At 46.1% G+C, this 27,929-nt stretch overlaps 2 protein-coding genes across 2 annotated transcripts; one reads left to right on the forward strand and one right to left on the reverse strand.

Annotated features, from left to right (window-relative positions):
- The first annotated feature begins 539 nt into the window (after positions 1 to 539).
- Positions 540 to 15,060, forward strand: LOC147413356 (uncharacterized). Its single transcript, XM_086480392.1, has 6 exons — positions 540 to 594; positions 10,207 to 10,677; positions 13,236 to 13,376; positions 13,793 to 13,861; positions 14,403 to 14,493; positions 14,853 to 15,060. Exons 1-6 carry the CDS (start codon positions 540 to 542, stop codon positions 15,058 to 15,060), a joined length of 1,035 nt encoding a protein of 344 aa, XP_086336518.1.
- Positions 15,061 to 18,874: 3,814 nt separating this feature from the next.
- On the reverse strand, positions 18,875 to 23,323 carry NUDT2 (nudix hydrolase 2). The gene is made up of 2 exons (XM_009959427.2): positions 23,188 to 23,323; positions 18,875 to 19,418 (listed from the first exon to the last, which is right to left on the reverse strand). The coding sequence occupies exons 1-2, from the start codon at positions 23,318 to 23,320 to the stop codon at positions 19,105 to 19,107; spliced, it is 447 nt and encodes a 148-aa protein (XP_009957729.1). The 5' UTR covers positions 23,321 to 23,323; the 3' UTR covers positions 18,875 to 19,104.
- Between the last annotated feature and the right edge of the window lie 4,606 nt (positions 23,324 to 27,929).

Genomic DNA, 27,929 nt, shown 5'->3' on the forward strand with positions numbered 1-27,929 from the left:
ACCTATAATAGTGCTTAAACTCATCTCTGCAAGGATGACTTTTCTCTTTCCCGAAAGGGAAAATGACCCGACCCTGTGACAGCACAGCCGAGCACAGGGTTTAAGCAGACATATCCCACGCCCCTCCCAGCACTCCTGCCGAACTTTGCCTTTTCTTGCCAGGCCAGTCCTGCATCCTCCTCCCAGCCCTGGTGAAGGCAGCCCGCCAGCCTGCTTAGCATTCGGCTCTCATTGCTGGGAGCAACCACGGCTGCTAAGGAGCCGAGCTCAGCAGCTGTGAGCATCTTGGTCCAGTGTTCCCCCCATCCTGGCTCATCATACGATTTCTCCTAAGGGATAACTTAGGACTGCGTCTCCAAGCTGATCCTTTGCTGATAAGCCAGCTGCCAAGTCTTCAGCGCTGAGACAAAAGAGTTTTTCTGTTCCCAGCAGGTTTTTCTGCTGTGAATGACAGAGGAAGGGGGAAAAGTGAGCTCCCTGGCACTCCTCGTGGGCAAGAGGCTTCAGGGGCTTCTTCCCCCTCACTGTGCTGGCAGACCATGGAGCTTTTCAGGCTGAGCCTGGGCTGTATTTGCCTCCTTCCTTGGCTTGAGGGTAAGTTTCTCCTCCTTCGGGGTAGCTGGAAAGTGGGAAGCGAACTTCCTCCCAGGTTTTAACCTGCTTTGCTGCTGGAGTGTTTCTTGGGCTGCAAAGCTCTGAACTCACTGCTGTAAAACAAGTGCCTACAGGCACATTTCAAAGCAGCATTTAAAATGGGATTAAACACAGGGGTACGGGAGAGTGAGGGACAGGCTGGCAAGGTGCTGGGATGGTTTGGCCAGGGACACCATGGCATCATGCCGACCTCTTTTACAAAGCGTGTTTAAACTGCTAAGAGTAGTGGATGAATAAACCTGCTCTGAGGGTGAGGCAGGCACTAAGTGACCTCCTGAGTACTCTGCTCCCTGCCACAGTTGCTCCTAACTGGCAGAGGTGAGTGGGCTCAGAGTCTGCTGGCAGCATGGGAGAAGGTGGTGGGAAGGGGAGCAGGACCTCATTGCACTAGTCCTGCTTCTGTGGCAGGGAGTGGGATGTGCTGGGGAGCAGCAGAGTCTTCACCGCTCATCTTCAAGGAGCAAACTTGGTAGTGGCTCATGTTAATGTTCAGCTGCTTGCTGAGATTGCTCATATCCTGTGTCCTGCCTGTACACAGGAGTGTTTTGAATCCAAGCAGCCTTGGTTTTGACATGCATGGGGGGATGAGGAAAGCAGGAGTTCTGTCAAGCATTACCCTGCAGAGCTGAAGCGGTGCTACCCAGGAACAGCTACCTGAGGGCAGTGCTACCCATGGTCTCGCCCATCCCATCATGGGTGGTGGGTAGCATCTATTTTCTTTAAAAATGGGGGAAGCCCCTGAATGATTAAGTAATTCCCTTTTTATTTTGCCATTATATCTGAGCTACCAGGTTAAAAGGGACTCATTGAAATAAATCCCTGGAGTACATCAAGGCTCGTTCAGTCCCTGAAGCTGCGAGGGGCACAGCCCTGCAGTTTTACAGATTACCTGCTCAGAGGTTTTCAAGCTCCCTAGACCAGGGGACTACAGCTATTTGGGCTGCACAGCTCGGGCATTTATTCCTTAAAGACAAACCTCAGACTGGCAGCTCTGACCAGGTGCTTTCCATGCCCTGCTCCACAACCTATAAGTGCCTGTTCCCTGGGCTGCTTTAAGCAGCTAGCCCTCAGTTTGCTCTGCTGCCAGAGGTTTGGGCTCCAAGAGATTTAACTTTTGCTCCATCTACTGCTGTTTTTTGCACCCCAAATCTTGCCAATTAAGTAAATCCAGTGAATGGAGTCTCTCATTTTTTTGAGGGTATGTCACTGTACTAGTGAGGGGTGAGGATACTGTGCGTCTTTTAAAAGCTACAGGAGACATAGAGGTGACACCACGGTGGGATGTCAGGAGAGCACAACAACCTTCAGGGTATTGATTGTTCTCTCGGTCTAATACAGATCTTGTCCGGTGTCAGAAGAAAGTGGTTCTTCACTGCTGCCACACAACAGGAACCCCGTGGCATTGTTTCATTAGTAAATTAAGGCATATCACAGGACATTTCCTTTCCAGTGAAATGCTTTTGATGCAATTGCATGATAAGCCGCTGTATTTCAGCTAGACTACTAATAAAACCACAACTGTTTTGCAAGAAAGGAATTTATCTTCCCAATACCCATCAATGCCCAAAACAAGCTCAAAGAGCAGAGACCAAACATGTTCTTGCTTAGGGCTGATCTCCCCCCCTCAGCAGCCCATCCTGCCTGGGGTTGCTGAGTTTTAAGGCTGCTGGCAGGACAGAGGTGCTTGCTCTCAACAGACTTTAGAGGATTCAGTTTCCTGCTGGAAACTGGAAACCCTAGGATTGCCTAAACTGGTTCTGACAGCGGTTTCTTTGGAAAGTCCCTGTGAGCAGAGCAGGAGCTGAAGTGTTTTCTTAAGTCAAGCCTAACAGTAACCCAGGGAGGTACAATGGGCGGTGGGAATCGGGCATCAGCAGGATCTGCACATATACAAGCAGAAAGAAAACTGCTGAAATAATACCGCATTGAACACTGACTCTCATTTGCATGCACTGAGTGTGAGGCTGGCAGTGGCTCTGCTTGGCATCCTGGCCCAATCCCATTGCCAGGGGTCCGTCCTCCTCCCCCATGAGCCCATCTGCAGTGCTGGCTGCTCCCTGACTCCTTGTGCCCACTCTCCTAAGGTAGCCCTAAGCATCTTGCATTGAAGAGGCAGAGAGGCCAAGTTTATCTGATACTACTCCTGCCCCAGGTACTTTTGTAGCCTCCAAATATTTTCTGCAGGGGGGGATTTCCTGACCATGCTGTGTTTAACTCTTCAGTAGCTATCAGATCTCCTCCCTTGGCTTGTGGAAGCTCTCACTGGCAGCACAGACACATGGCTGCTGGGTGCAGAGCCACCTCCTGCACACTGTGAGCCTTCCCTTGGCACCCCTTGTCCCATCTGGGATCAGTCCATGACCAGTTAGCCCCTGCCTATCCTCTCCAGACCTCTCTGGATTTTATAGATCACGATCTTATCCCCCCTAGGGACTGGTTTTCTCCACATGCATCAGCTTTGGATTGACTTCACTAGTCTCCCCTGCTTCCCACCATTTATCCATGTGTTTTTCCATGCCAAAGTCTTCCTTCTTTTCTTATGACTGCTCTGCTCCCTTGGAGGCCTTTGCTGAGGTACTTCATCAAAAGTGGACCTTGCAGTAATGTGGAAAGCTATGAAGCTTTGCTGGTCAACCGAAAGCAAGATATTCTTAAGAAAGCAGCAATGGTAGGGAAAAACCACGGTCAATGTGTCTGCCAGAAGCAATGTCTGGGAACTAATTTTGGTGAGACATGCCACTGGAAAATAATCCAAGTGCAGACCAAGAAGTATTAGCAACCAGGCACTTGCACTGACAAGCCATTTGCCAGCTAATTACTGGCAGTTACCAGTAAGCTTTGTTGACATCTCTATAAAAATGACACAGCTTGATAAGAGCTGAACTGCTGCCCGAAGCGATGGACATGACACTCCCATAAACCCAGAACTCCCAGTTGCCAGGTAACTGCTCACCAGCTCCAGTTCTGCCTGTTCTGCTGGGCCCGATGGGCAGACACTTGTTTGCTCAGCAACCAGGCCTCACCAGGCTGCATCTAGCATCATCCATAGGTAGATTGGCCACATCCACTGACCTGTCATGGACATTTGTGTCTCTAAACTTTACATCCAAGTAAGCACAGTGGTAGGCTGAGGGAGGACCGGGGCAAAATAAAACAAATGTTCATTCCAGTCAACAGCCTGTTTTGCAAAAAAATACCTGATCTCACCTACTGGCATGCTGGTCTTGGGGATGAAGTCAAGGCAAAATAGACAACAGAGGGCCAGTCTCACCTCTTCCCTGTGCACATCTGGATTTCCTGCCTTTGAGCAAACACATCTGGGTCACAACACCCCTCTTATGACAGCGAGTGCCTTCCAGCTGTTTTCAATCTCTTCATCCCATGGCCCTGGGCTGGTCTCCCATGCAGGCAGCAGAGAGGGGCTTGCTCCCTTGGATGGAGGGGGATCTTTTCATGAGAAGGAGTGACTGCTGAGCTCCATTAGAGCCTGCTCCTGCTTACCTATTCAAGGCTTTGTTTGTCCATACCTGACAGCACCTCAAGCTGCCTGCGTCAGTAAGATTCAATGTAATGTTCCTACAAGTGATCTTACAGGGCCACATCTTGCACTGAGCTCCGTCCGCATGGGGAACCCTCCTGCCTTAACTGCGAGCTTCCCTCTTCTGCTACTGCATCTTCTCATCTCTGTCTGGTCCTGACCCTCTGCAGGAGGTAGAAACAGTCTGCCAGGGCCCAGGGCAGCTCAGAAACACCTTCCCCTCCTGTTCTGAAGAGACATCTGTCTGAGTTTTTGCTCATGGCAGGATATGATAACTTCAGGCCATCGCAGAGAATTGCTGCTGCTATGGCTAGTCAAGTGAAAGTCCCTTCTGCCTTCATCCAACATCCTCCTAAACTGCCTAGATGTAGCACTTCATAGACGTGCTTCAAAAGCCCCACTCTGCATTTAGGCCTGAATTTGAATCTGAGTAAGGGATCTGGATAGGAAACGTGGTAGTTCTGCATTACCAGCATGAGGCCCAGCAGTAAGGGCAGGAGGGCAGGGGAGGTTAGATGCTGTGCTTGCATGAAGGGAGAGGGTCTGATAATCATTACCAAGGTAGGGAGAGGTGTTGTCTGCATCACCATGGTGTCGAAGCAGCTAAAGACAGCTTTCCTCAAAGTCTCTGGTTAATTTCTCTTTTGGGCTGGAGTCCCTCATGGCTGTTTTTAGAGCTAGAACAGAGACCAAAATTTCTGGCAGGGCAACTTGAGAGGATGGGAGTCTTCCAAACCCTCTTCCCACCTGATGCCCCTTGAACAGCTGCAACAGTCTAATAAGACCGTGGGACCCTAAATCCTGGGAGAGCTGATATTCAGAGGGAGTTCTGCAAGGACACGAACATGTGTAGATGAACCCGAGCATGAAACTCTGGTTTGTCTCACCATAACTCGGGCTACGGCACTTCTGGCTCCAAGGTTTCTCAGACACGGTGCATGTACCCCTAGTGCTGTTCTCATTTTGGGTGGAAGCAGCACAGACAGCTTGGAGATATTTCGCCAAGCCGCTGTTGCTATGGCTCGGTTGACTTGGATGACCCACTGTCATATGGTAGTACCCAAGAAGAGCTGTGTTTGCGAGCTGTCCTGGGCTGTGGCATGTCCCCACAAAGCAGTCCCTACACGAGGTTTGTAGGCCTGCTGCAGAGGCCTGCCTGCCTTTGAGGACAGGTAGAGGTAGGAAAAGGTAAATTCCTCGATGACTCAGCAGTCGTCTTCTCCCTACAGAAAGCACCTACTTGGGAAGAGAAATTGAGCTAATTAAAGGATTTTTCAAGGACTTAGGAACCCCATCAGGGAGGGCAAAAGAGGTCAAAGCCAATTATGAGGTTCCCAGGTGATCTGGAGAGTTTTAGGAGCCTGTGCTTGCTCAGCTCTGACTTATCCTTTCCCTCTGCAGAGCCTTTAGAGGGAACAACCCATCCCCAAAGGAACTGCAAATGGCTTTTATGAAGCCATCACAGGCACTGCTTAGAAATGGCAGAAACTTTCCCAGCCAGACTGGATTTACTGGTAACCAAGTCTTTCCTGGTGGTATTACCTTAATTAGGAATATTGTATGGTTTTTACTCCTAATCCTACAAGGAACAGCATGTCCCAAGGGTAGCCATGCTGCAGAGAAGCAAGGGGCTATATTTGCTTGCTTTTCTTTCTTGTAACCAGCCAGAATGGCAGCATCATAGGACAAACGAGCTGGCATCAAGCACTTTTGCTAGAAACTGTTTGTTTTGTTCCTAAAAATACAAAGAGGCCAAACTGTTCAAGCCTGAGCAGCTCAAAGCAGGCATCTACTCAGGCTCTATGGGTAAGGCTGGCATTTTCCAGAGATGCTGAGTCCCATCCCCAGGGAGTACATTGGATGCTCTAGTTGCTCGAGGTTAATATTCTCAAAATGTGAGGGCTGATGGCCTTATTTGCAGGGCTGCTGGACAAGTGGGACTTGGCAATGCTGGGAAAAAAAAAGTGATTTTGCCTTCCACGTAAGGATTCTTGGTGCCTGATTTGTATCCCAAAGTAAATATACTCCAGCTCTATTTGTGGGTCTGTCCCTTATGACTGTGTGGGCCATGTGCAACGATTACTGCCAGTTACCTGTATCTAACTGTAAGCTGTTCACTTAGAAACCAACATCTCAACCTCAGGAAAGCCATAATATATGGGTAGTGGATGGTGAACCTGTACAGCGGACACAGGCTCACATCTTGGTTGGCAAGGATCATGTGACACACCACAGTGAAAATCCTGCTGTTAATAGCCAGCCTTACAGACAGCTCAATGTCACTGTTCACAGGGAAGACAGCCCACAGTTCAGAGGAGAAGGATTATGGCCCCAGCTATGCCACCCTCCCCCATAATATTGAACCAAGCAAAGTTTCGCTAGATCTCTGTTCCCAAGCTGTGAAATGGGGGTTTTACTTTTGTACCTGAGGTATGGTGGGAAGATAAAATTCTATTAATAACTCAGTGTCATACACTACTGAGGAGCCACACAAATCTCAAAGGAAAGCACTTCATTGGCAGTGCTGATGTTCCTCAGCTCCCATGTATCCCCATGGCAGGCAGGCTGCCCTAGACCTTCAGTGAGGTGAGTCTCTGAAAACTGGGACCTGCAAAAAAACAAGAAAGCTCATAGAAAGGGGCAGCTTGAAAGTGTGAAAGGTTGGTAGATAACATGGGGGCACTTGCTGCTAACATGCAGATAACGTGGTGATTCTTTAGAGAGGAACGTATACCACCAGGGGCTGTGCACAGACCACAAAAGACAAATCTGCTGACTGAGTTAAACAGCAATGCTCTTCAAAATTTTTTTTAAAAATTTAACTTTCAAATGGACAGTCATTGCTAAACAAGGAAAAAAAAAAAAAAACAACCCACCAACCCCCCCCAAAAAACCCCAGAGATCCTGACATGTTCTATAACAAAACCCATAATTAAACATGTGGGAAAAAGATTTAGAGGAGCTACCTAGAGAGAGCATTAAAAAACTACTAATAGAAGTTTTCAAACGTATCTGAAGTAGAAGCTCGGTGAGGGTAAGGAGGCCAGTAACTAACTGCTGTAAATGTAAGAAGGACAACCAAGCCAGAGCAGGGTTGAAAGACTGAATGCATTATTGGTGCTGGTGTTCACTTCAGATGTGGTCAGGGAGGTCTTCACATGGCAGCCACTCTGTGCAGTCTGAAGAATGTTATTAAACAAAATTGTCAACAGAGGAAGTTTTTTTTTTTAAAAAAGACATATAGTCTGTGACAAATGACCAGCCCAGAGGGCATTTACACTGAGTTACAGTCCAGTGTAGATTAGGTTTTTTAAAACTTCTAAGGAGTAAGTAAACTATTGCTTAAAGCAGCCTCAGCACCAAAGGACTGCATTATGGCAGTTATGTCCATCTTAAGAGGGATCCTTGCACAGCCTGGAGAAAAGCGTCACTTGATTTGATTTTGGCATCAGGCAAGTCAGTCGAAACACAGAACAGAATTTGCAGACACACAGATAAATATAAGAAAAGTCAATGCAGCATTTGTAGTGGGAACGCCTGACATCCATGACAGCATCAACGAGCACATAAATGTGGTGAGCTGATCTAGACCTTGTGCTTGCATTTGCAACAGGCTTTTGGTAAGATTCTTCCACCAAAGCCCTTAAGAAACTGCATTCTTATGGAGCGAGAGACAGACTTGGCCCACAGGCTGGAACAAGGAGGTGGAATAAGTTGACAATGACGACAGCAGAATGCAGGTACCAGCAGGTGCCAACAAAGATCAAAAGGGGTGAATAATGAAGTAATTAAGTTTCCTGAACAATCAAAAACTGTGGGGAGCTGCAGAAGGAGCTTATGAGACTGATTGAGCAGCAAAATGGTTTTTTGAACTTCAGAGTTGAAAACCACAATGCAGTCTATATGGGCAAAACCATTTCAACCCTAAATACCCAGTGACGCTGTCTTAATTAGCTGATATATGTGATGAAGGAGGCACTGACGTCCTTGCTGTCTTCAGCAAGCTCTTCACTTGTGCGATTCTTACCCTCTTCCCCTATTAGCAAATACTAGTGCCCAGTGCTGGAGACAGACTATTGGACTCAGCAGATATTTTATCTGACACAGCACAGTTCTTATGTTCCCCTATTACATTTTTATGCAGCTCTCAAATCATTACTTTGGAAATGGGTTTCTCCCAGTTAAGATGAAGCAGACAGGTGAGAATCTCGGATTGCAGGTCCTAGAAAAAAACTTGGGGGGGCATTGCATTCATCACTTTGGATTTTCTAGAGATTATGGGAGATTATAGATGAGACATTTCTCCTGCCTTTGGAAGCTGCCAGAAACTCAAGCCCAAGGTGCATTAAACATTTTCCCCCCATCCAGCCCTCAATAAGGGGCAAAGAGCACAGGACCCATGAGGTGTCCACAGATCCCCCCGGAAATTTGATTTCCATTTAGGCACATGGGCTTGGCAGGAGTTGCCTGAATCGGTAGCTATCACAGGTCCACAAACCTCAGTATCCCAGCACAGACACATCTGTTCTTGTCTCAGAGCCCACACAGGGGTCCTACTGTGGTTTCTGGCTCTTCTCCCCATGCATTCAGGCTGAGCAGAAAGCCCCAAGTTGTTTCTGATTTAACAACCCTCAGGCATGAATTATCTAGCAGACCCCTAGAATTTCCTGAGAGAAAACGTAAGAGCTCTTTTAAGCTATTGTTCATACCCTTGGTATTGTGTACTGGCTTCTGTTTACACTGCCATTAGTTTTTTCAGGTACTGAGTCAAATACTTGCTGCAAGGGAAAAGTATTGTTCTTTGCTTTGGGAGGGGAAACTCTGAAGAAACAGTTGTTTAGATAAACATCGGTGTTCTCATCTAACATCACTTTTCAGTCTCCTTTTACTCTTTATGCTCAATACTGTACGCTGGTGAAGCTTTTATAACTGGCTCCTGGGAAAAAGATGAAAAATAAATCAACTGCAAAAGCTGGGAGTTATCATGTGTTAATTGTAATTAAAATTAAAAGATTTCTCAGAATGTACAGGAACTTGAAACTTTTCTTTATATCCCCCTCTCTTAGGCATAAGCTACACACAGCAGAAGGTACACCCACGTCAGTGACAGATGGTTTAGCATTTAACATTTTACTCAGGATGTTCGCAGGCCACACCTGACGATTTTGCACTGAAAACAGGGGCATCTGTCCAGCTAACAGGATGATATCAATCCCAAGTTATCAGAGGCGTTAGGACCCGTTGCTATTAAAAGCCACAAGCAATTACAGAAATCTTTTCAAATTGTGTCTGTTGTGGGGCAGCTCTAATGTCTCTTTTTTACAAAGGGATCCTTAAAAATGGAACCTTCATGCCTAGGGAGCACAGACCAATGTCAGGTGTGCTAAATCCCAGTTTATTTCAATACTGACATGAGCTGTGTCAGACAAGTACTTCCAGACTCTGATGGGGTACGGTTTTATCCCAGCATTGCTGTAATATCATCAGAAGCCACTTAACTGAAATGGTAGCCCAAGGTGGCCTAATTCGCTCCAGATGAATAGTACCTAGGGAATTCAGGGGTTTCAATTGCTCTTTTTAAAAAAAGATTTGATCCAGATAGGGGCAAAAAAATTCCTAAACCACTCAATTATTTTGGAAGGAGGGAAGGATGGGTATCTATTTAATGCTATAACCAGCTGACATATTGATTTAAATATATATAGGCAGATATTTCATAACAGCACAACTTTTCAAGGACGGTGAGTTTTTCCTTGTTAGTTACATGGGTTACTTACGTCATCGTTATTGTTCTCCAGTATTGCTCCCGGCTGTTTGCACACCCTGTATTTCAAAGAAGTGTCATTCTGGGGAATTAGGCTGCTGGGGGAACGGTTTATCTAAGCATGCCCATCCAGGAAAGGACTGGTGGATTATGTCTCCCCTTCCCCAGGGCATTTACAATGTGTGGTGCTCAGAAGATGCATTTGCCTCAGACATGCGCAGTACTAAACCATGCTCTGATTGTACCACAGTAGCAGAAGGACAAGGCTTCCTCATAAGGAACACCTGGCTGGAAAAGTGCATTCGCGTCTCCCGCCACAAGACCAACGGCATCAGCCTGACCGACTGCAAGGTGGACTCCCAGCAGCAGCAGTGGAGCTGGGTCCCCACCACCAGGACCATCGTCAGCCTTCAAACAAAGCAGTGCTTGTCGGCCCACAAGACGCAGGAGTATGCTCTGGTCAAGCTGGAGCCCTGTGGGGACTGGGAACGCCAAGCGTGGTCCTGCAGCAAGAAGGGACGCTTGACTCTGCAGAGCTTGGGCTTCCACCTCAGCACCAAGGAAGGAGGCCACAAGGTCTTTGTCTCAAGGGAAAAGGACAAATTCAGCAGGTGGAAGACTTTAGCAGATGAAACCATCTGTGCTGCTGCCCAGACAGCAGCTCCAAGGCCCAGCAAACCAACGCAACAAGCTCTAGACACACATGTGTGGATCTATGAAAGTAAGATGAGGTAGATTTAGCACCAGATAACATCTAACCTTACATGTCATCCAAGCCACCTAACGCCAGGCTTGCATCCACCATTCTAACTCATGTTCACTTCGGCCCCACCTGGAGAGATACTAAATGGCTCCAAGTCAGCCCAACTGCTTGGTGCCACTGGTTTACAGGAGTTGCTGTTCAGTGTCCTCCAGAAACCGTGCAACACCTTACAGGATCAGGTCTCTAAACCCCCACTGCACTTCTGACAGGCAGAAGTATGTTGGAGAGTTCATCTGAATGGGTACCCAGAGCTAAGAATAGTTGGAATTGCTTGAGCCTCCCAAGTCCAAAACCACCAAGGAAGTCTCATAAAGTTAGGCGCTTAAGACTTTGAAGGGGCTTTTGGTACTTTGTACTTTGGGATGTAATTTTTGGTAACAAGAAAACTGGAGGCAGCTGAAAACCTTTTTTAAACTTGTACAAATTATTGAGAAGCAGCTATATTTGAAATGAGAAATTTTTGCTTCAGTTTCTAAGCAAAATGTTACAGTTATCTCCTGCCAGACCCCAACAGTGCACCTAGCACTAATGAAACCACAGTTCAAGCCTTCATCCCATGCTCTCATGATCCTCAAAAGCGAACCTTGCTCCTGGTGCCTGACGTGACCGTAAAAAGACTAGTGAACACAGCAAGTAGCAGGAGGTAGTTAAAGCACTGTCCTCCTTTTGCATTAAGAAAGCCTAGAACATGACAAAAATTGTCAAAAATCTGTTTTACATTACCAGTTTCATGGCATTGGCCTCTGACGAAAAGAATGGCCTCTTCCTGAGTGTTTACTATCCTCTGCCTAGACTGGACACAAGAGGCAGAAACCCTGGTCCTGTCATAGTTTTAGCTGTTGGACACCAGGCTAACAGACATCAGGCATGGTCATTGCACCAAGGTGTGACTGCCATCATTTGTCAGGTGGCCAGTGAAGCCCATTGCTGACCACTGATAATTCATGGCCCAGTCTGTTTCCCTCTTCCGTTAAGTCCCTTATGCAAAGGAAGGTCATTCTCAGTGTGCAGAACTGAGACCTGAGAATCAGACTCAATTCCTCCCCTCATTCTCTTCTCCTCTCCCTTCTTCCACTCCAGAGACCAGAAAAGAGCTTGTGTTCATAATGACTCTTCTGTGTTTATCCACTCTGTAGGTGATGAGGTTCCCAACCTTCCCCAGGGGAAATTATTTCCCTTATATAAGGCTATTCCTTACCTTAAGGCTTGATGGCCCCAATGAGATTTTCAGCTTTGCAGAAATGAGTAAAGAGAAAATGAGATGATCTTGTTGGCATAAGCAAATGGATTATGACTATAACCTTTTGACACAAAGAGGCTATATCTAACTCAAAATAAAAAGCGATACAATAGCTTTTTTTGCTGGCATGTGCAGATAAGATGGCCTTTTTACTGAGGTCTTTAATTAGTCAACTAGAAGGTTAACATGTAATTATCACAGTAGTCACAAGTGTTAGTGGTTGTTTAACATGAAGGTAAATACAGCCAATACAAATTAGATACCATAATAAACTAGTTAAATATAGGCTAGGAAATGCGTGGAACATTTAAGATATGGGGAAAAGGCATGTGAAAAGGGCATTTGCATTCCCCAAGGCAATGTTCCTGGCAGCCCAGGGCCGACTTGGAGCCAGGCTCCCCAAATAAGGCTGCCAGGGTAAACACAGAGCAGGTTTTGAATGAGGTTGTGCCAGTTAGTGTGTCTTGTGCAAACTGATAATTTTCCTATCAACCCCATGGTTCAGAGTCTACTGGAGGGAACCTCTGACTACGCAGTAACAACATCAAAGTCCTATGTGTTTGTTTAGGCCTTTCTTATCCAAGTTTCAGTTGACCATCAACAGACAACTTTTACTTCAGTGCGTTATTTGCTCAATAAATTACACCCATGTACCCACAGATGCTCATGCCACAGAAAGGGATTGGGTTGGGATAAGCAGCTGGGAGCCCTGCAGACTTTGGTTTCTTGATCTTGCCACACGCATCAGTGCAGGAGAGGAGTGACTATTGCTGTCACAAGATTTCCCACAACATCCTCACTAGCAGTAGTCGCTACCCCCCCATACACAGGCTGACAAGGCAAAGGATGCTGTTGAGCATTGCAAGAGGTATGAACTATCTACCACCCTTTCAATCCCATTTCTTCATCTGCTGCATTGGTAATACCTGTGTTGCTTCCACTCACCTCTTCCTCACACCTCATCCTTTAACAGCTGGTGTTGCACTTGTACTTTTTTAGACCAATGACCTTATTTACCACCAGAAAACAAACTCTGCTTTTGCTGTGGATTCTGTCTTGAGAGGTTTATTTCATCTTTGAAATCTGTGAGAATTGAAGGCCTCTGACACGGAGGAGGAGATGATTGCTATTGCACCATGTCCTGTTCCCCTTGCAGGGTAGCGGACTAACATGACAGGGCTGGGTTCCTGTCCCTTGCCAGGCACTGAGTGTATCCAGGTTTCTGTACAAGAAGTAAATGACAATCACTCACATCTTTGCTTTATTTCCTTCCAAGCTAAAACCATTGATTCATCAAAGATTGATGCCGTGGACAGAGAACCTTCTGTGAGCTTGACTGACCTACCTCTGGCTTACAAATTTAACAGCACAGTGTCTCCAGGGAAGACCAAACAGGAATACGTCCCAGCAAATGAGGGTGAGCACTTTTCTAAACGCAAACGTGAGAACAGCAGGAGGGAAAGTGTGGGTGGCATCTAAAGGTTACTCAAGTATTTTCAGTGGTGGTAAGTGCCTGAGTACTTTTGAAGAACTTCCATGTGTACCACTAAGTGGTTCAAGGCTTTCTCTCAGACAACCTGTTGACGTGTTTGCTTTGGCAAGCAGTTCAGTGATACAGCCATCATCTTAACCTGGAGGCACAGCCATCAGGTGTTCTAGGAGCAAAAAATACCCGTGGCTCGGGAACACTGGGGAATAATAAAGTTTCCTTTTCCCATCTGGCTCCATACAAAAGGGATTTGTTGTTACAGTGCAGCCCCCGGAGGAAGTTGGAGCTTCTTCCAGTCCAACAGTGGAAGCTGCTAATCTGAGTCTCTCTGCTTCTTCTCCCAGATGCGTCCCACAATCACTCTAAAAAGCACCACGGAAATCGAGGGAAAAATGCTGGGTCCAGGCTTGCAGGTAGGCCCAGGGATCAGCCAGAGGAGGAAAAGACCGGGTGGATGAAGGTTCTCCAGTGCCCCTGACCTTCCCATCCATACAGAGTTACATTCCTCTGAGTCCCACTGAGGATGCTCAGTAGCGAACGAGGGCACCAAATTACCTGTCAGAAAAAACTCCTTTTAAAGATTAAACAGATCTCCCCAGGCCTGGAGTACAAAAGTGAGTAAAAACACGCAAATGCTTTGTCCCAGGTCATCATGAGACTGGCACTAGTACCCTCCCCCAGCCTGCCTTATTTCATATCAGAAAGCTGCAGAGCTGAGAAGCATGAAGTTAGTCTTCCTAGCAAGAAACAAAACCTTTTAAAGGTCATTTTCAATAGAGGGATGCTGTGCAGTGTAAGCAGCTATAAGATATTAACCTTATGGACAGAGCACTCTTCCCGTTACCTGCTAGTCCTCAGGGACATTACAGGTTGTTTTTGTGGCAATTGTGGCTATTGCCTAAGAACGGGCTAGGTACAGCAAACGCATGGTTGTTTTCCATGATATCCTTTCAGGTACCAACTGGAAGACGGCCATGCTGGTCCTCAGCCCCTTGGCATTCATACTGGGATTAATAATACTGACACTCAACGTTCATTACAACAAGTAAGTGAGATTAAGGTTCATTCTGTTTGCCACTTCCCTGTCCAGCATTTCAAAACAAAAGTCTTGATCTTGGCACCCTTCCCAATCCCACACCTGAAGTATCTGGCTCTGAGCAGATGGTTCTGCTTGCCCGTGATGTCACCCTTGATGATTTCTCCTCTCTGCCACCCCGTTTCTCCCTCCCACTCACTGTCCCATCCAAATACAGCCACTAATGTTGGATCCTTCTCCCCTACCCACCTCACGCTTCCCTGAAGGTTTAGGCAATTTGCGCACTACGGCTGCTGATCCAGTTCACAGGGAGATGCGACCAAGACACAGGCAGGTGCAGTTACGTACCCTCTTCTCTTTTCTCCTAGGAAGAAGAAAATCCTCTCTGCTCTGAAGAGCTCCCCAGCCAACGGCAGCAGAGCTGACTTACGGGAACCATCTCCCTTACGAAGAGGTCCCCAGCCGTACCTTCCACCATCTTGCTCCCCTTCCTTGAGGCGTGGAGAGATCCTCATTGAGTGGAAAGATGGGACTGTCACTCCTCTTTTTGATAATGCCAATTATCAAATGGACTAGCTCCAAAATAATGGAGCTGCTGTTCCATCCTGTGTCTCTTCCCACCAGGAAGAGTGCCACCACAGCCAATCTCCTCCCTAGCCTTGCTATTTTGACAGGGAGTTGTAAGCGTTGTTTGGGGATATTTTTAAACACTTGAGAACAATCTTCTTGCACAGCACAAGGCTGAAGCAAGCAGAGCAGCTTCTTTGGCTTGTATAGGCACACGCTGCTTAGCTCTTCCAGAGCTGATTTAACCTGTAACAAAACTCATATTTAGCTAAACGAAGCAGAGACTCTCGCCAGCTGCAACTGTCCACTGCCCTGAAATCCTAGTCACAGAGCACGTGAGAATGTAAGTCCTTGGAGATAAGGTGTAAAGGTGAAAAACAGAAGTCCTGATGATCCTTAAATCCTTTTTAAGATAAAACTAGTTGCCAACAGACACAGAAGGCTGTCAATTATTTTGTCAATGTGAGAACATAACTAATAAGCACTGCCTTCAGGACTCAAAAGATTAAAGTCTCCTCCAGGTATCTGCCAAAATACTCCCCCCACTAAGTTATCAATTAAGTAAAAGTAAGTCATTTTTCTAACTTAAAAGGTAGCACTCCATCATCCTCTCTGCATCATTGCAAGAGTCCTGCTGAGAGAGTATGTGTGTCTGAAAATATTTCCATATTTAGGATGTATTAGGCCTTTTTTATAACACACATCATCTTCCTGTACGTAGAATGACAAGTAACGTTGGTGATGCTTGTCAGGGATATTATATTATCCAGCCATTTTACACCAGCTTCAGTCTCTGATTTTCTATAGTCATATGGAACAGTAAATGAACAGATATACTGCTCCCATCTCAGCAGTAAGACAGGTTTTTCCTAGAAACTGCTGTTTCATCCTGTGTCTCTTTCAGCCTTCACACTTCTGGTATGAGCATAATTACCCATGACCCATCACTCAGTCCTCACCTTTTCTCAGTGAAACTTGCAACGTCTTAGTGCTTTCCTAATATTAACGAATTTACACTTTCCTTCTCTCTGATCTTGTGATTATGGAAACCATAATCAATGCTGTAAGTCAGGAATTATTTGAAGAAAGTAATACTAACACCAGGAAATTACGAGCTGCACCAGTATATCTGTTCAGCAGTGCAAGGGAAACTATATCCGAATCTCTCTCTCCCTCAGACTTAAACAATGCTTTTCACTTTACCTAAATTAACTTCTTGTGGCATTTCTCTAGAGTTTGTTTTTATTTACCCTAAGGGCAGAAGTAAAGTCCCTAGGAAATTTAAAGTCTCCTGGTTTATATTTTTTATTTTTAAACATAGATCCACAACCTGGTAAAAACTTAACCACCATGAGATATTATGACGACTGAAAACTTAACTAGTCTCAAAAAAGAAAATATAAACCTCATTGGTTCAGGGCATAAAAATCATAGAGGTTGGATATAAATGTGTTCCCCAGGCAGATCATTTCATAATTATTTATTGGAGGATTTCCCACACACTCCTTGGGAAAATACTTTACTACTAGACAAGGGCAGAGAAAGAACCCTTTCTTCACCAGTGGGCAGCAAATACAAACAACACAATCAGAATTAAATTCTGACTTTCCAATGCTTCCACTTTAAAACAAATCCAAAGATTTTTAGGTCAAGTTTCCAAATGCATAAGCATAATTTTACACACAAAATTTGTGGGAATACATTCTGTACATAAATCGCTCAAAATACACGGGCAGTGCCTCACCAGTTATCACAGTTACATCCCTTGCACCTTCTTCTACCACAATTAAGAGGCCTGCCTTTGAAATTTCGTCCAAGGAGCACATCACCTTACAATGCACAGCGCTCGTTACCCTCCAAAACCTCGACGTGCTTTGGGAACACTATGTACACAGTGCCATTAAAATGGAAACACTCACTTGGAGTTCAGCTAAAGTTGTGCCTTCCAAAGCAGCAAGTGCTTCTGTTCATTAGTGCTGAATGGGCAGAACAGAGGAGCTGTTCATGACTCTCTGTAATTCATACTTAATATGCTAATCTTGCTCATAAACATGAAGGCAGCAACACCACTGTTTACATAGCTCTGATTAAATGGTAGCTCAAACAATAACAAAAAAACCAAGACTGTGAAGCAGCACAGGCTTTTAACTGTTTTCTCCCCCTCTTTTCTGCTGCTTGTTATCTTCCAGTTATTTCTCACTGGTTTACCTATATTAGATGCTAGAGAACAAAATCTCCAAGGTACAGATGGGGAGCTAAAGGTGTGAGTCTTCATCGCAAGGGTCTTAAAAAGCACGTTCACCAAACATCCATCAGGAAGACTCCAAAACAGATGATTCTGCCTTAGGGCTGGACCTGCTGACAGCAGGAGACACCTTCCATCCTCTGCTTCTAAAGCTAGCCGAGAAATACTCTCAGCAATCGCACCACCTATGTGCTGTTCACCCTCTGCCATCACCCAAAGGCAATGCTTGTAAACAGTGTCCATAATCAAAATAAAACCTGACTGCAAAGTGGAGCACTGAAATCGTTTATGTGATATCGTTTAACATACATAGTAAAACCACACAAAAAAGGATGCACTGTAAGAGCGCCTTTAAAAATCACTCTACAGGAAGGTTAACAGTCACGAGCAAGACGCCCCTGTCACAGTGGTACTAATATTACTAACGTACACTGCACCCTAGGACGAGTGCAGCGTAACTGGAGAGTAACACGAGACTAAACTGCTGCCCTTATTTCTCAACCCAGTTATGCTGCACCTCTGGTATCGCAGGTCTTCTCCAGGGCTGACGTGATGCTGATGACCCTTGCTTCATTCCTGCAGCAAGGAAGAGGACAAGGTGGAAGCAGAACCCACTTTCTCATACACTTACTGGCTTTGTAAGTTCCAAGTGCCTAAGCAGTAAAGGTTAGAGGAGACATAGGGAAGAGGGGACACTTGTTCTCCCCAGCAGTTGCCTGGGATTCGGGAAACCTCGTTCCTGACCTAAAAATTTTAATAATGCCATCGGGCCTTTTTGGTATTTATAGATCAAAACATCCAAAAGATTATGAACCATTACTAACTGAACATGCATAATCACACACAGTGCTAACAACCTCAGCTCCCACCAACGTCAACGACAAAAGTGAGGTCCACAGGAAAGCTGATGCAGGCGAGCTCATCGGTACCGCCGCAGACATCTGCGACCACCCAGCATGAGTATCCCCAGCACAGCCCTGGCAGTGCACAGGGCCCTGCTGCCCACACACAGGTACAGGCTGCAGCCACAGAAACAGAGATGCTATCAAACGGACACAAGATTGCACATTAGACTAGATATTCTGTACAGAAAATGCTAAACTAGGCAGATAGACTTCCCTTTCCTAACACCCTGAATAACATACAGCTAAGGTTCTGTTAAAGAGCAAAAAGGAAAAGAAAGAGGCAAAAGAAGAACTCCAAGTTTACCATTTAAATACCGTACGTCAACTGTTTACTAAGAGTCTTTGGATGGAAAATGTTTTCATAACAGTGCATTGGTGACATACACAAATTCATGATACAAAGGAGACCCGAAATGATTTGACAAATTATCACAGCGGAGGAGCTGGGAAGAGAGCTACTGCTTCCCAATGCAAGGTGCAACTTCCGCAGTAAACGTTTTGTTATCAAAAACCTCCACATGCTCATTTTCTCAACTCTGTAGTTCTACATCAGTCAAAAAATATCAAGTGTTTGACTTTTTGAAAAGACCTGTGGTTGCTCAGCATTTCAAGGAGAGAAGGGAGGAAAAAAAAAAAAAAAAAGAGACAGGAAGTCTTTGTTAGCTCTGGGTTTCAATTCAGACATCTCTGGCTTATGGTTCAATCAGACCATGCTTTTTTGCATTAGCTAGGGGAGACAAAAGCACAAGCTCTTTAAAAGTTCTGAGTATCTTCACTGAATTTGTGTAGATTTAAAAAAAGAAATTTGTACTTCTGCAGCCATGTAGTTCTTCCCCAGTTAAACAAAACAAAAGAAGCAGGCCATGTTTCTTCAAAAATTCCCCCTATCCTTCACAAAAGCATTTATTCTCTGGAGCAGAGAAACTGATGCACTTCTTTCAGCGTCGCTTGCATGTCCTCATATTCTGCAAATTTGCAAGCATCCTCCAGCTTCAGCCACTGGAAAGCTTGGTGCTCCTCCGAGAGCTTGATTTCTGTGTTACAGTCCTTCATTTCTGCCAGCCAGTAAATGACGGTCTTGGGTTTCCCACGGACAGGATAGTGCAGTTCTTTCTTGTACCCCTCTATCAGGGTGAGCTGACTGGCCTGAAGACCAGCCTCCTCCTGTGTTTCCCGGAAAGCTGTCTGCAAGTCATCCTCTCCTGGGTCCACATGGCCTGTCAAGAAAGTGAACAGTCTCTGAGAAAGAAACTCAGATTTTGTTTATTCAGTTGAAAACTAGGAAACGTTGGGAGACAGATGAGAGTAAACTGTAGCTGACACAGACCAAATGGAAATTAGAGAACAGAGATTGCTTTCCCAGCTCTTAGGTCTTGATACGTCTTTGTCTCATGACTTTTAGGATTGTTGTTTACACCACATCTTCTGAAACACCCAGTGGCCTGGCAGCACTAGACAACTTTTCTTCCCAGTCCTCCTCTTCTGGAGCACTCTACACCTGCAATATTCCACTTTAGATAATACTGAGGACTAAGTGCCTCATGAATGTTTTTCCTTTATCCAGTTAGGGGGGAGACTGCTCATCTGCAAGAGTCTTCGTCCTCTCTCAACTCTTCCCTCCCACAGAAGCTTAAGGCTCAATTCTGCAAAACTCTTACTCGTGCCAACAGCCCAGAAACAATGGGACCAGGCACCAACAAATGCCGTTTAAAAGGTGGGTTTCAGTTAGGCTAGGGATATTTTTATCTCTCTCCCATATTCCCCTCTGAAACGCAGCAAGCCTAAAAGCCAGTCCTGTCACCAGCTGTGTAGTTCTTCTAGGACACATCATTTATTTTATGTTGCTCAGAACGAGAGGTGCCATTACAAACAACGGATAAATATAACATATCCCCAGCTGTTTGTACTTTTGTTGAGAAATGTCAGATTTGGTTTTCTCATGAAAGCTCCAGACCAGAACATAAATAGAACAAGCCAAGCAAGATCTCAAAAAAGCAACATAGCAGGAGTTAGGAGGCTTCAAGGGAAAAAAAAAAAAAGTTAAGCTTTATTTTGCCCCTGATGTCACTCTGTTTTCTATGTAGCTGGCTGCAAATTGCCATAATTCCATCAGAGAGGTGAATCTTTCCTCAGGGCCCAGGTACCCAAAGCCAACCTTTAGTACTACAGCTGGGGTATGTGGGAAGCTCATTTTGCTTTCCCAACAGGTCTCACTCACTTCTTTGTCTGCGTATCAGAAGCTTAAACAACCCTTACAACATGACACCACCTCAAATGTAAAAATACGCTTCTATTTCAAGCGGTAACTGTGTAGAACACAGCATCTGATGCTGCACTTGACATCTTGGATATTTGAGATCAAATACCCTGAGGCTTTAAGTAAAAATATTTTCCCCTTGAATCTCGGCACTGCAAGTCAAGCTGTCTCCTTTTTGACAAAGTATGTACTTTCACAGCTGGAACTTACTACTAATAGTTAAGAAACAGAATCCACCTGGCCTTGCACAGCTGGATTATTTTTACAGTACCCACAGTAGATGCCCACAGAACATCCATGAACAGTAAGTAACAACTATTTTTTTATGATAGTCATGATCTGTCGTCACCAACTGTGCAATGAGCTGAGGTAACAATAAAGCTGGAGGGATGAGACTCAGTTTCAACTCAAAGGACATCAATGCAACCTCATGCTCTCCAGCAGAGCAAAGGCAATCACCTCACCCTGCTCTTGATAACCTCAAGTCTAAGCTCAGTAAGTTTCCAACTTTGTGCAGTATAGTCTACCTACCAGGTGGAAAAAGGATGGTTGGCAGCACCTCACACCACCGCTTCTGGGTCCTCCCAGCACCAAGGCAGTTCCACACGATGAGGAGGAAAATGAACCCCGCATCCCCTTCCCACCAGCCTCAGCTAGGGTAAAGTCACAGTTCTAGGAGCAGTGTCCAGTTTAATCCTACAAGGATTGCAGCTGCTCAGGGAACATTTAAAATACCAATGTACAGCTGCAGCTGTAAATCGCCTTTCGCGTGCTCTTGGAGAGACAATTATGACTTCTCATTCTGTCTCCTGCTACGTTAAATCTACGTCTGCATCATAACAAGTTATGTTGCTGCATCACACAACTTGAGGCTGCCTTTGAAGACCACTCATATCACAGACTATATAGTGCAATAGCTTCCCTTCATTTATTGCCCCCAAATCTGTACCATGCTACTGCTAAAGGCTGCCATCAGATTGTGGCCTTTGATCTATAAAACCTTAAACAGCAGGTCAAGGGAGGTGATTCTGCCCCTCTACCCCACCTGCAGTGTTGTGTCCAGCTCTGGGGCCCCCAGCACAGGAAAGACATGGACCTGTTGGAGTGAATCCAGAGGAGGCCACAAGAACAACCAGAACCTTGCAACACCTCTCCCATGAAGAAAGGCTGAGAGTTGGGATTGTTCAGCCTGGAGAAGGCTCCATGGAGACCTTATTGTGGCCTTTCAGTAATACTTCAAGGTGGCTTATGAGAAAGATGCGGACAGACTTTCACAGGGCCTGTAGCAACAGCACAAGGAGTAACAGTTTTAAACTAAAAGAGGCTTGATTCAGAGAAGATATAAGGTTTTGGTTTTGTTTTTTTTTTTTTTACCATGAGGGAGGTGAAACACTGGCACAGGTTGCCCTGAGAGGTGGTGGAAGCCCCATCCCTGGAAACATTCCAGGTCAGGCTGGACGGGGCTCTGAGCAACCTGATCGAGCTGAAGATGTCCCTGCTCACTGCAGGGGGGTTGGACTGGATGAGCTCTAAAGGTCCCTTCCAACCCAAACTATTCCACAATTCTGTAATTTTGAGTGTGTGAGATGTATGCCTACAAGTCATTTCACTCCGTACTGAAATGCCTGTAAGTAATTTCAATCGCTTGTCCAGAATTACTGTGTTCCCAGTGGACCTTCCCACATGGGTCTCTCCTCTCACAACAATCAATCATGTCCCAGCACATATTTTTTAGCTTTCCAGTAGGCTGTAGACTCTACTCCCTTAGGCTTTTGGTGAAGTGGACAAATGGGGAGGTTTGGAAAGTTTTGTCCTTTCTCTTAATTGGAGAGCATAGTTGATACAAGGTTGGGGTTTTTTTTTCTCCAATTTGCAAATTCCTGTTTACAAACTGCTCCTGCACTATGCTTTAAGAGCACTGTGTTTTACAAAACAAGAAGCAAGAACTAGCAGGAAGAAATCTCAGAAGGTAAAAAACCAGCATATAAGAAGATCTACAAGGAACCTGAAGTATTTCTGTGCTGCACTTTTCCGGGTACCAGGGCTGTGACTACGTACTACCAAACACTGGCTCTGTCATGTGTCTTTACAGACAAGGTGTGGCTACATGTCTCAGGACACTGGGCTTGTCTTCTCCTCACTGATGAGCCAGGATGGCTTAGGTGAAGATGGCTGATAAGGTTACTTCTCCTACCTGTCCCTCATTAGGTATGTGCTCTTCATCAATGATTTCCTGAACCTAAATGAACTCCTACATCTTTTAAGAAAGGCGTTTTAAAGTAAATCATCACCAATTTCGGTTTGCCTTCTACTGTTGCGCTGCAAAGTGTGACCCTTCTGACTACACATGGGTCAAACAACCATGCATCGGCAACCGCCTTATCTGGTAGAGGGTCAGACCTGAGCAAGAAGGTAAAGATTTTTCCAGCCACCTCATTTCAGTTGCCTGCTCAATGTCTGCCAGAAACCTCAGATACCTGAGGAGTACAATTGGGTGACACTCCCCTCCCCCCAACCCCAATAATCGTGTCCAACAGCTTATCCAGTCACAACTTGCAAAGAATTTCGGCCACAAAACTCCCCACTCAGCTGCAGAAACAAAACAGCGTAATCACTGGCTACTGTGAACTGATTAACTGCCCCTCAACACTGACTTCAGCCAAAGTTCAGTCTGTAATCTCACTCACTCCTGACACAACCTTGAAGTGTGTTATCAGAACAAACATCACCTTTGGGTGGGGTCCAGTGATGGGTCCCATAGGATGTCTGCAGGAGGAGGTATTCAATACCGTCAGGGACCTTAGAAGGTGGTGCTGACTGCAGCCTCCTGTAGATGATCAGGCCGCAAGCTCTCACAGCCATGCCTCTCTGTTAACTGCACGGAAAGCTGTGGAAGAGCACAGGGGATCAAGCAGGAACAACACACAACGTGGAGCTCAAACAGGCTAGCTGCATTCAGCCAGCAAACGTATATCAGCATGCGCTAAAAGTCATCCATCCCTTTGTGGTTACCACACAATTAAACTGCATCTTATTAACTGTCTTTGAATTGTAAAAAATTGAGTCATTTCCCTTTAAAACAAGCTAACAGGAACCTACATTAAAAAAAAGTTATCAAGAACCATGAAATATGACCTGCATGACGTTTCTTTGCTGCTGATATATTACAAGCCACACCATAGGGCGAAAAAAATAAGACAAAGCAAAAGGAGAGACACAAATTAATACTCTGAAGCTCTCCCACTGCAAAAATCCAAAGGCCCTGCGCAAAGATAACACATCAACATTGCTGAAGTGGCATACAGAAATAATTGCCCAAGACAGATACCCTGCCGCAGAGAACTCAAGATGCCAGTGGCAGAGCTAAAGAAATGAGTGCCAAAGGACAGGGTCTCTGCTGTCTGGGCTAGCCATGAGGCTCTTATACAAAACTAAAAGCTTCTTGGCATATGCACTGACCACTAATTTGATGTAAATATAAAGGAACACACCTCTTAAGTGACAAATATTGCAATCAATAAGCTACGCAGCCAGGACAACTGGTCCTATATATTGAGATAAAGCAATGGAGATGGGAAACCCAAGTTATAGAACACAGCAGTTCCCAGTTTCAGGCAAAGCTTTGTATTTTGACAGAGCCGCGCATTTCAGTAAGTCATAAATTTACATAACATTGTTGTTCCCTGGGACGCCCAGTGAGGCATCCAGACACCTCCAGTTTCCAGACTGGGAAACCACACCGCAAAGTCTTTCATCACCAACCGAGCCCCAGGATGGTGCTCAGTTCTCTCGGCTAACCCTTCTCTAACCGCCTCAATTAGCTCCTGATCAGCCACGCCAAGGATAACCCCTACCGCCAGCCACCAGGCCCCCGGGCAGCGCGGGGACCAAGCCCGGCCGGTTTGGAGCCAAGGGGATGCCCAAGGCGTGAGACCAGCACCACCTCCCGAGCGCGCCTGGGAATGCCGCGCTCGGACGCCCCACAGCCTGGAAGGACAAACCTCTCCGAAGGCGGCCAGGCCAGCGGCGCCCGGAACCCCCCGCCGCTGCCGGGCCAGCGGCGCCCGGCGCCCCGCTCCCCGCCCGCCCGCTGCGGCCCACCCCCGTGCTCACAGGCCTCTCCCAGCGGGCAGGGCCCGTCCCGCACCGGGATGAGGCGGGGGGACCAGGCCCGGGGGAGGCAAGGGCCCTCCGGGCGTTGCCGTGGGACAGCCCGGTGCACGCCAGGGGAGCGGCAGCGGAGGCTGAGGAACGGGGTCACCCCTCCGCCGCTACCGCTACCCACTCCCGCCCTCACCTTCGCTTCCGGGACGGAGAGCAGGCGGGGCGCGGCACACGACTGAAGGCAGCCTTAACCAATCACAGCAGCATCGCCTCCGGCAGTAACTCCTCCCCTCTCGTTCCGTCCTCCCTCCTCCTCCCGCCTTTCTTTAGGCTCCGCCCCCGCCGGCGGAGTAGACCTCGGATTGGTTTCTCCCCGCCGGGACACGCCCCACTGCGCTTCTCCCTCGTCCTATTCGCTGGCTGCGGGTGCGAGGCTGCGCGCGAGCGTTTGAAGCGGGAAAAGCGTTGTTGCTATGGAGACGCGGCCTAGTCTCTGCTGACGAGCGGCGCCACGGCCGGTGAGTGACTGTGGGGGCTGCGGGCCGGGAGGGCGCAGCGCCTGGCGGGGGTGCCCGCCGTGAGGCGAGGGGGGCGGAGAGTGTGTGTGTGTGTCCCCGGGCCATCACCCTCCCCGGGTGGAGGGGCAGCGCCGCGGCTTCCCCTCAGCGCCTTCCCGCCGCGAATCCCGGGCTGGCGGCCCCCCCTTCTTCGGGCCCTGCCCGGCTGTGCTGTGTGCGGGGAAGAGAGGAAAACACAGCGTGGTGGGCGAGCGGAGGGAAGGAAGAGAGCAGAGCCCTCTCATGGTGGGGCGCAGGGGCGAGGCGGCTGCTGCTGTGCGGGGGTCCTGCCTCAGTCCTTCTTCCAGGGGGTGCACATATAAAGTTCCTCAGTCTGGGACTAAATTCGGTGAGGGAAGCTATAAATCCCTATAGGGCTAAACTCAGTAACTGTGTCCCCCCTCAGTCATATGGTGTAATTCCAGATGCGCAGCAGTTTGTTTTGATACAATTATAAAATAAATATTGAAAGCCATTCGGTAAATCTTGCTGGCAGGAGAAGATCAGGCACAATTTTCAAATAATCAGCATCCCAATATAACTCGTGGATTATTTTCTCAGCGTGCGGTTGAATATTAGACACTTCCCATTTCCATGCAGCTGTTGTTTTAAGCAGTTGTCGGGGATCAGCTGTAGGATGGAGTTTCTTCTGCTGAGGTCACCAGCCTATACTTAGTATGAAAGGCTGATTATAAAAAATAGCAGTCTGTTGCCCGTTGAAAAATACTCTGTTGGAAGACAAAAAGCCCCAACATTTAGTTGTTGCTTTTAAGTCCAAAATTAAAAACAATGAAATGAATTGTAGTTTGAGTAACCAACTCTGTTTTAGGGATGTCAGTAGCGAAGGAGGTAGGAGTGTTGCTGCAGGGAGAAGACCTGTGTCACGGTCCAACTGTAAGAGAGTTGTCATTTAACATTAAAAGCATTCCCTCCTCTGCAATTCCTTTTACTACACGGAAACTGTAAGTGGTTCTCCGTTGCTAGTATTCAGCTTTGTTCCTTGTATTGTCAAAACAGGCTGCTGCAACAATTGTTCCAGTGCGCAACAGAATGTTTAATACCATGTTGTGTACGTGCACAGGGAGTCACGTAGTGTAATCCTGTGATCTTACAAAGGGATCTGCTGCAATGTCACTTTCATGGATCTCTACCTACTGCCTTAAACTAAAGTGGTGAACTCGTGTTACAGTACAGATTATCTCTTATTATGGAGCTTGTGTTCATAAAAGTGCCACTGCACCCTGACCCCCTTCTTCGCTGGAATACCCTAGTTTCCAAGGAATGGGGTCAGAATCATTAAAGGTAAAGCATTTCGTGTGGTGCTCTGGAAAGCAAATTGGCTGTTTGCTTCTGGAGGGCTAAGTCAGATTTGGCTTTGGATCACAGTTAAAAAAAAGAGCTTAATGTTCAGATGAACAAGAAACAAAGAAGGATGATTGGTGACATGAGTTAATAAGTTTCCCTTTTCTCTATCGTATGATTGCCAGATAGGCTTTGTTCTGGTCTTCTGCTTCTGTACTTCAAAAACCAGCAAACATTTTGGCACAGAGGCAGCCTGTGCTGGAGCCTTGTTTGGGGTAACGTGGTTACAAGTCATGAGTACAACACACTGCTATACTTGTGGTCAGAACAGGAAACATACCTGCCTGACCTGCATTTACAAATGGTATAAGTTCTTCACTTTTGTTTCTATAAGGTACTTGTAAAGCAAAATTATTTACATAATAAAAAGTGATAGGCAGGAAAACAAGGTGCTATTTAGGTTTTGTACACTGATTAACAATTACTACGTTTATCAGATGCCCTTGAAAATTGTGCCTAATAAAATTATTTAATGATCTGACTAGAGTTTGTGATTCAGAATTATTATCTTAGATTATTTTGAGGATTAAATGTATAATTGCATTAGTTTGCATTTGTAGGAGTGACAGAGAAAATTTCTGCACTTTGACATGACTTAATTTCCCTAGTTAAGTTACGGGTATAGTGATACTTCTGTCACGTCTTGGTGGTGACACTCAGGACTATCAGTGGAAGTCAGCGAAAGCTGTCGGGTAGACAGGAGCAAGCTACGGTGGAATAATAGGGCATGTGAGCGTTACTCAAGGGAACGGCACATTGAGGTCTTTAATATATCAGAGGTTAATAAGGATCAAGATATGGTGGTCTAAGGCTACTTTATTCTTTAAATAGTCTATGTAGGGATTTTATGTGGTTTATTTTATGCACAGTGACTGACACTCACTGAGTGAGTACCTTTGAAGGATAGCCTCTTCTCCACTTTGAAAAGTGTGTTGTGAATTAAAAGATCTGTGTAAGAGCTAATTAATAATTAAAAGCATTTTAAAATGGAGGATCAGCTCCTAGAGCATGAATTTATGGTGAGTCAAATCTCCTTCAGAATACATAAAATACAACCACTCATTTCCAGTCTTTACGACTGACTTCTTTTTTCCCCAGCTTTAAGACCTTTAAAGACCTCTGTGACTGAAACAGAAGAGGAGTTCTCTGGTGACAAGCTGTGCTCTTACTCTGTGCTTTGAGTTGGTGCCTTTATATAAAGTTCTAATGCTTTTTGACAATAAGTACTTATCCATTACCAGCTTCTGGCAGTCTTTTAAGATCTTTGTAAAACTTCTTTGCATAAGAAATAAGTTTTAGAGAACTCAAGTTTGCCACATAAAAATGATAGGCTGACTGGTCCCTTGTTCAGGCGTCTCACATGCTCCAGCAGTAAGGTGTATCACCATTAACTGTTTCTCCCTTGCTGCTAGCTTCTCTGATAGTAAGTAAAGATGCTCTGGACCTCA

The sequence above is a fragment of the Leptosomus discolor genome, chromosome Z, assembly GCF_034619465.1.
Source record: "Leptosomus discolor isolate bLepDis1 chromosome Z, bLepDis1.hap2, whole genome shotgun sequence".
Taxonomy (NCBI): domain Eukaryota; kingdom Metazoa; phylum Chordata; class Aves; order Leptosomiformes; family Leptosomidae; genus Leptosomus; species Leptosomus discolor.

What these genes read in the sequence shown, in the direction of transcription:
- LOC147413356 (XM_086480392.1), top strand. Translation starts at nt 540, where the DNA reads ATGGAGCTTTTCAGGCTGAGCCTGGGCTGTATTTGCCTCCTTCCTTGG. An exon ending in ATACGTCCCAGCAAATGAGG is followed by an intron (nt 13,377 to 13,792) that starts GTGAGCACTTTT and finishes TTCTTCTCCCAG; the next exon opens with ATGCGTCCCACAATCACTCT. An exon ending in TGCTGGGTCCAGGCTTGCAG is followed by an intron (nt 13,862 to 14,402) that starts GTAGGCCCAGGG and finishes ATATCCTTTCAG; the next exon opens with GTACCAACTGGAAGACGGCC.
- NUDT2 (XM_009959427.2), bottom strand. Translation starts at nt 23,320, where the DNA reads ATGGCTGTGAGAGCTTGCGGCCTGATCATCTACAGGAGGCTGCAGTCA. An exon ending in TCACTGGACCCCACCCAAAG is followed by an intron (nt 19,419 to 23,187) that starts GTGATGTTTGTT and finishes CTTTCTTGACAG; the next exon opens with GCCATGTGGACCCAGGAGAG.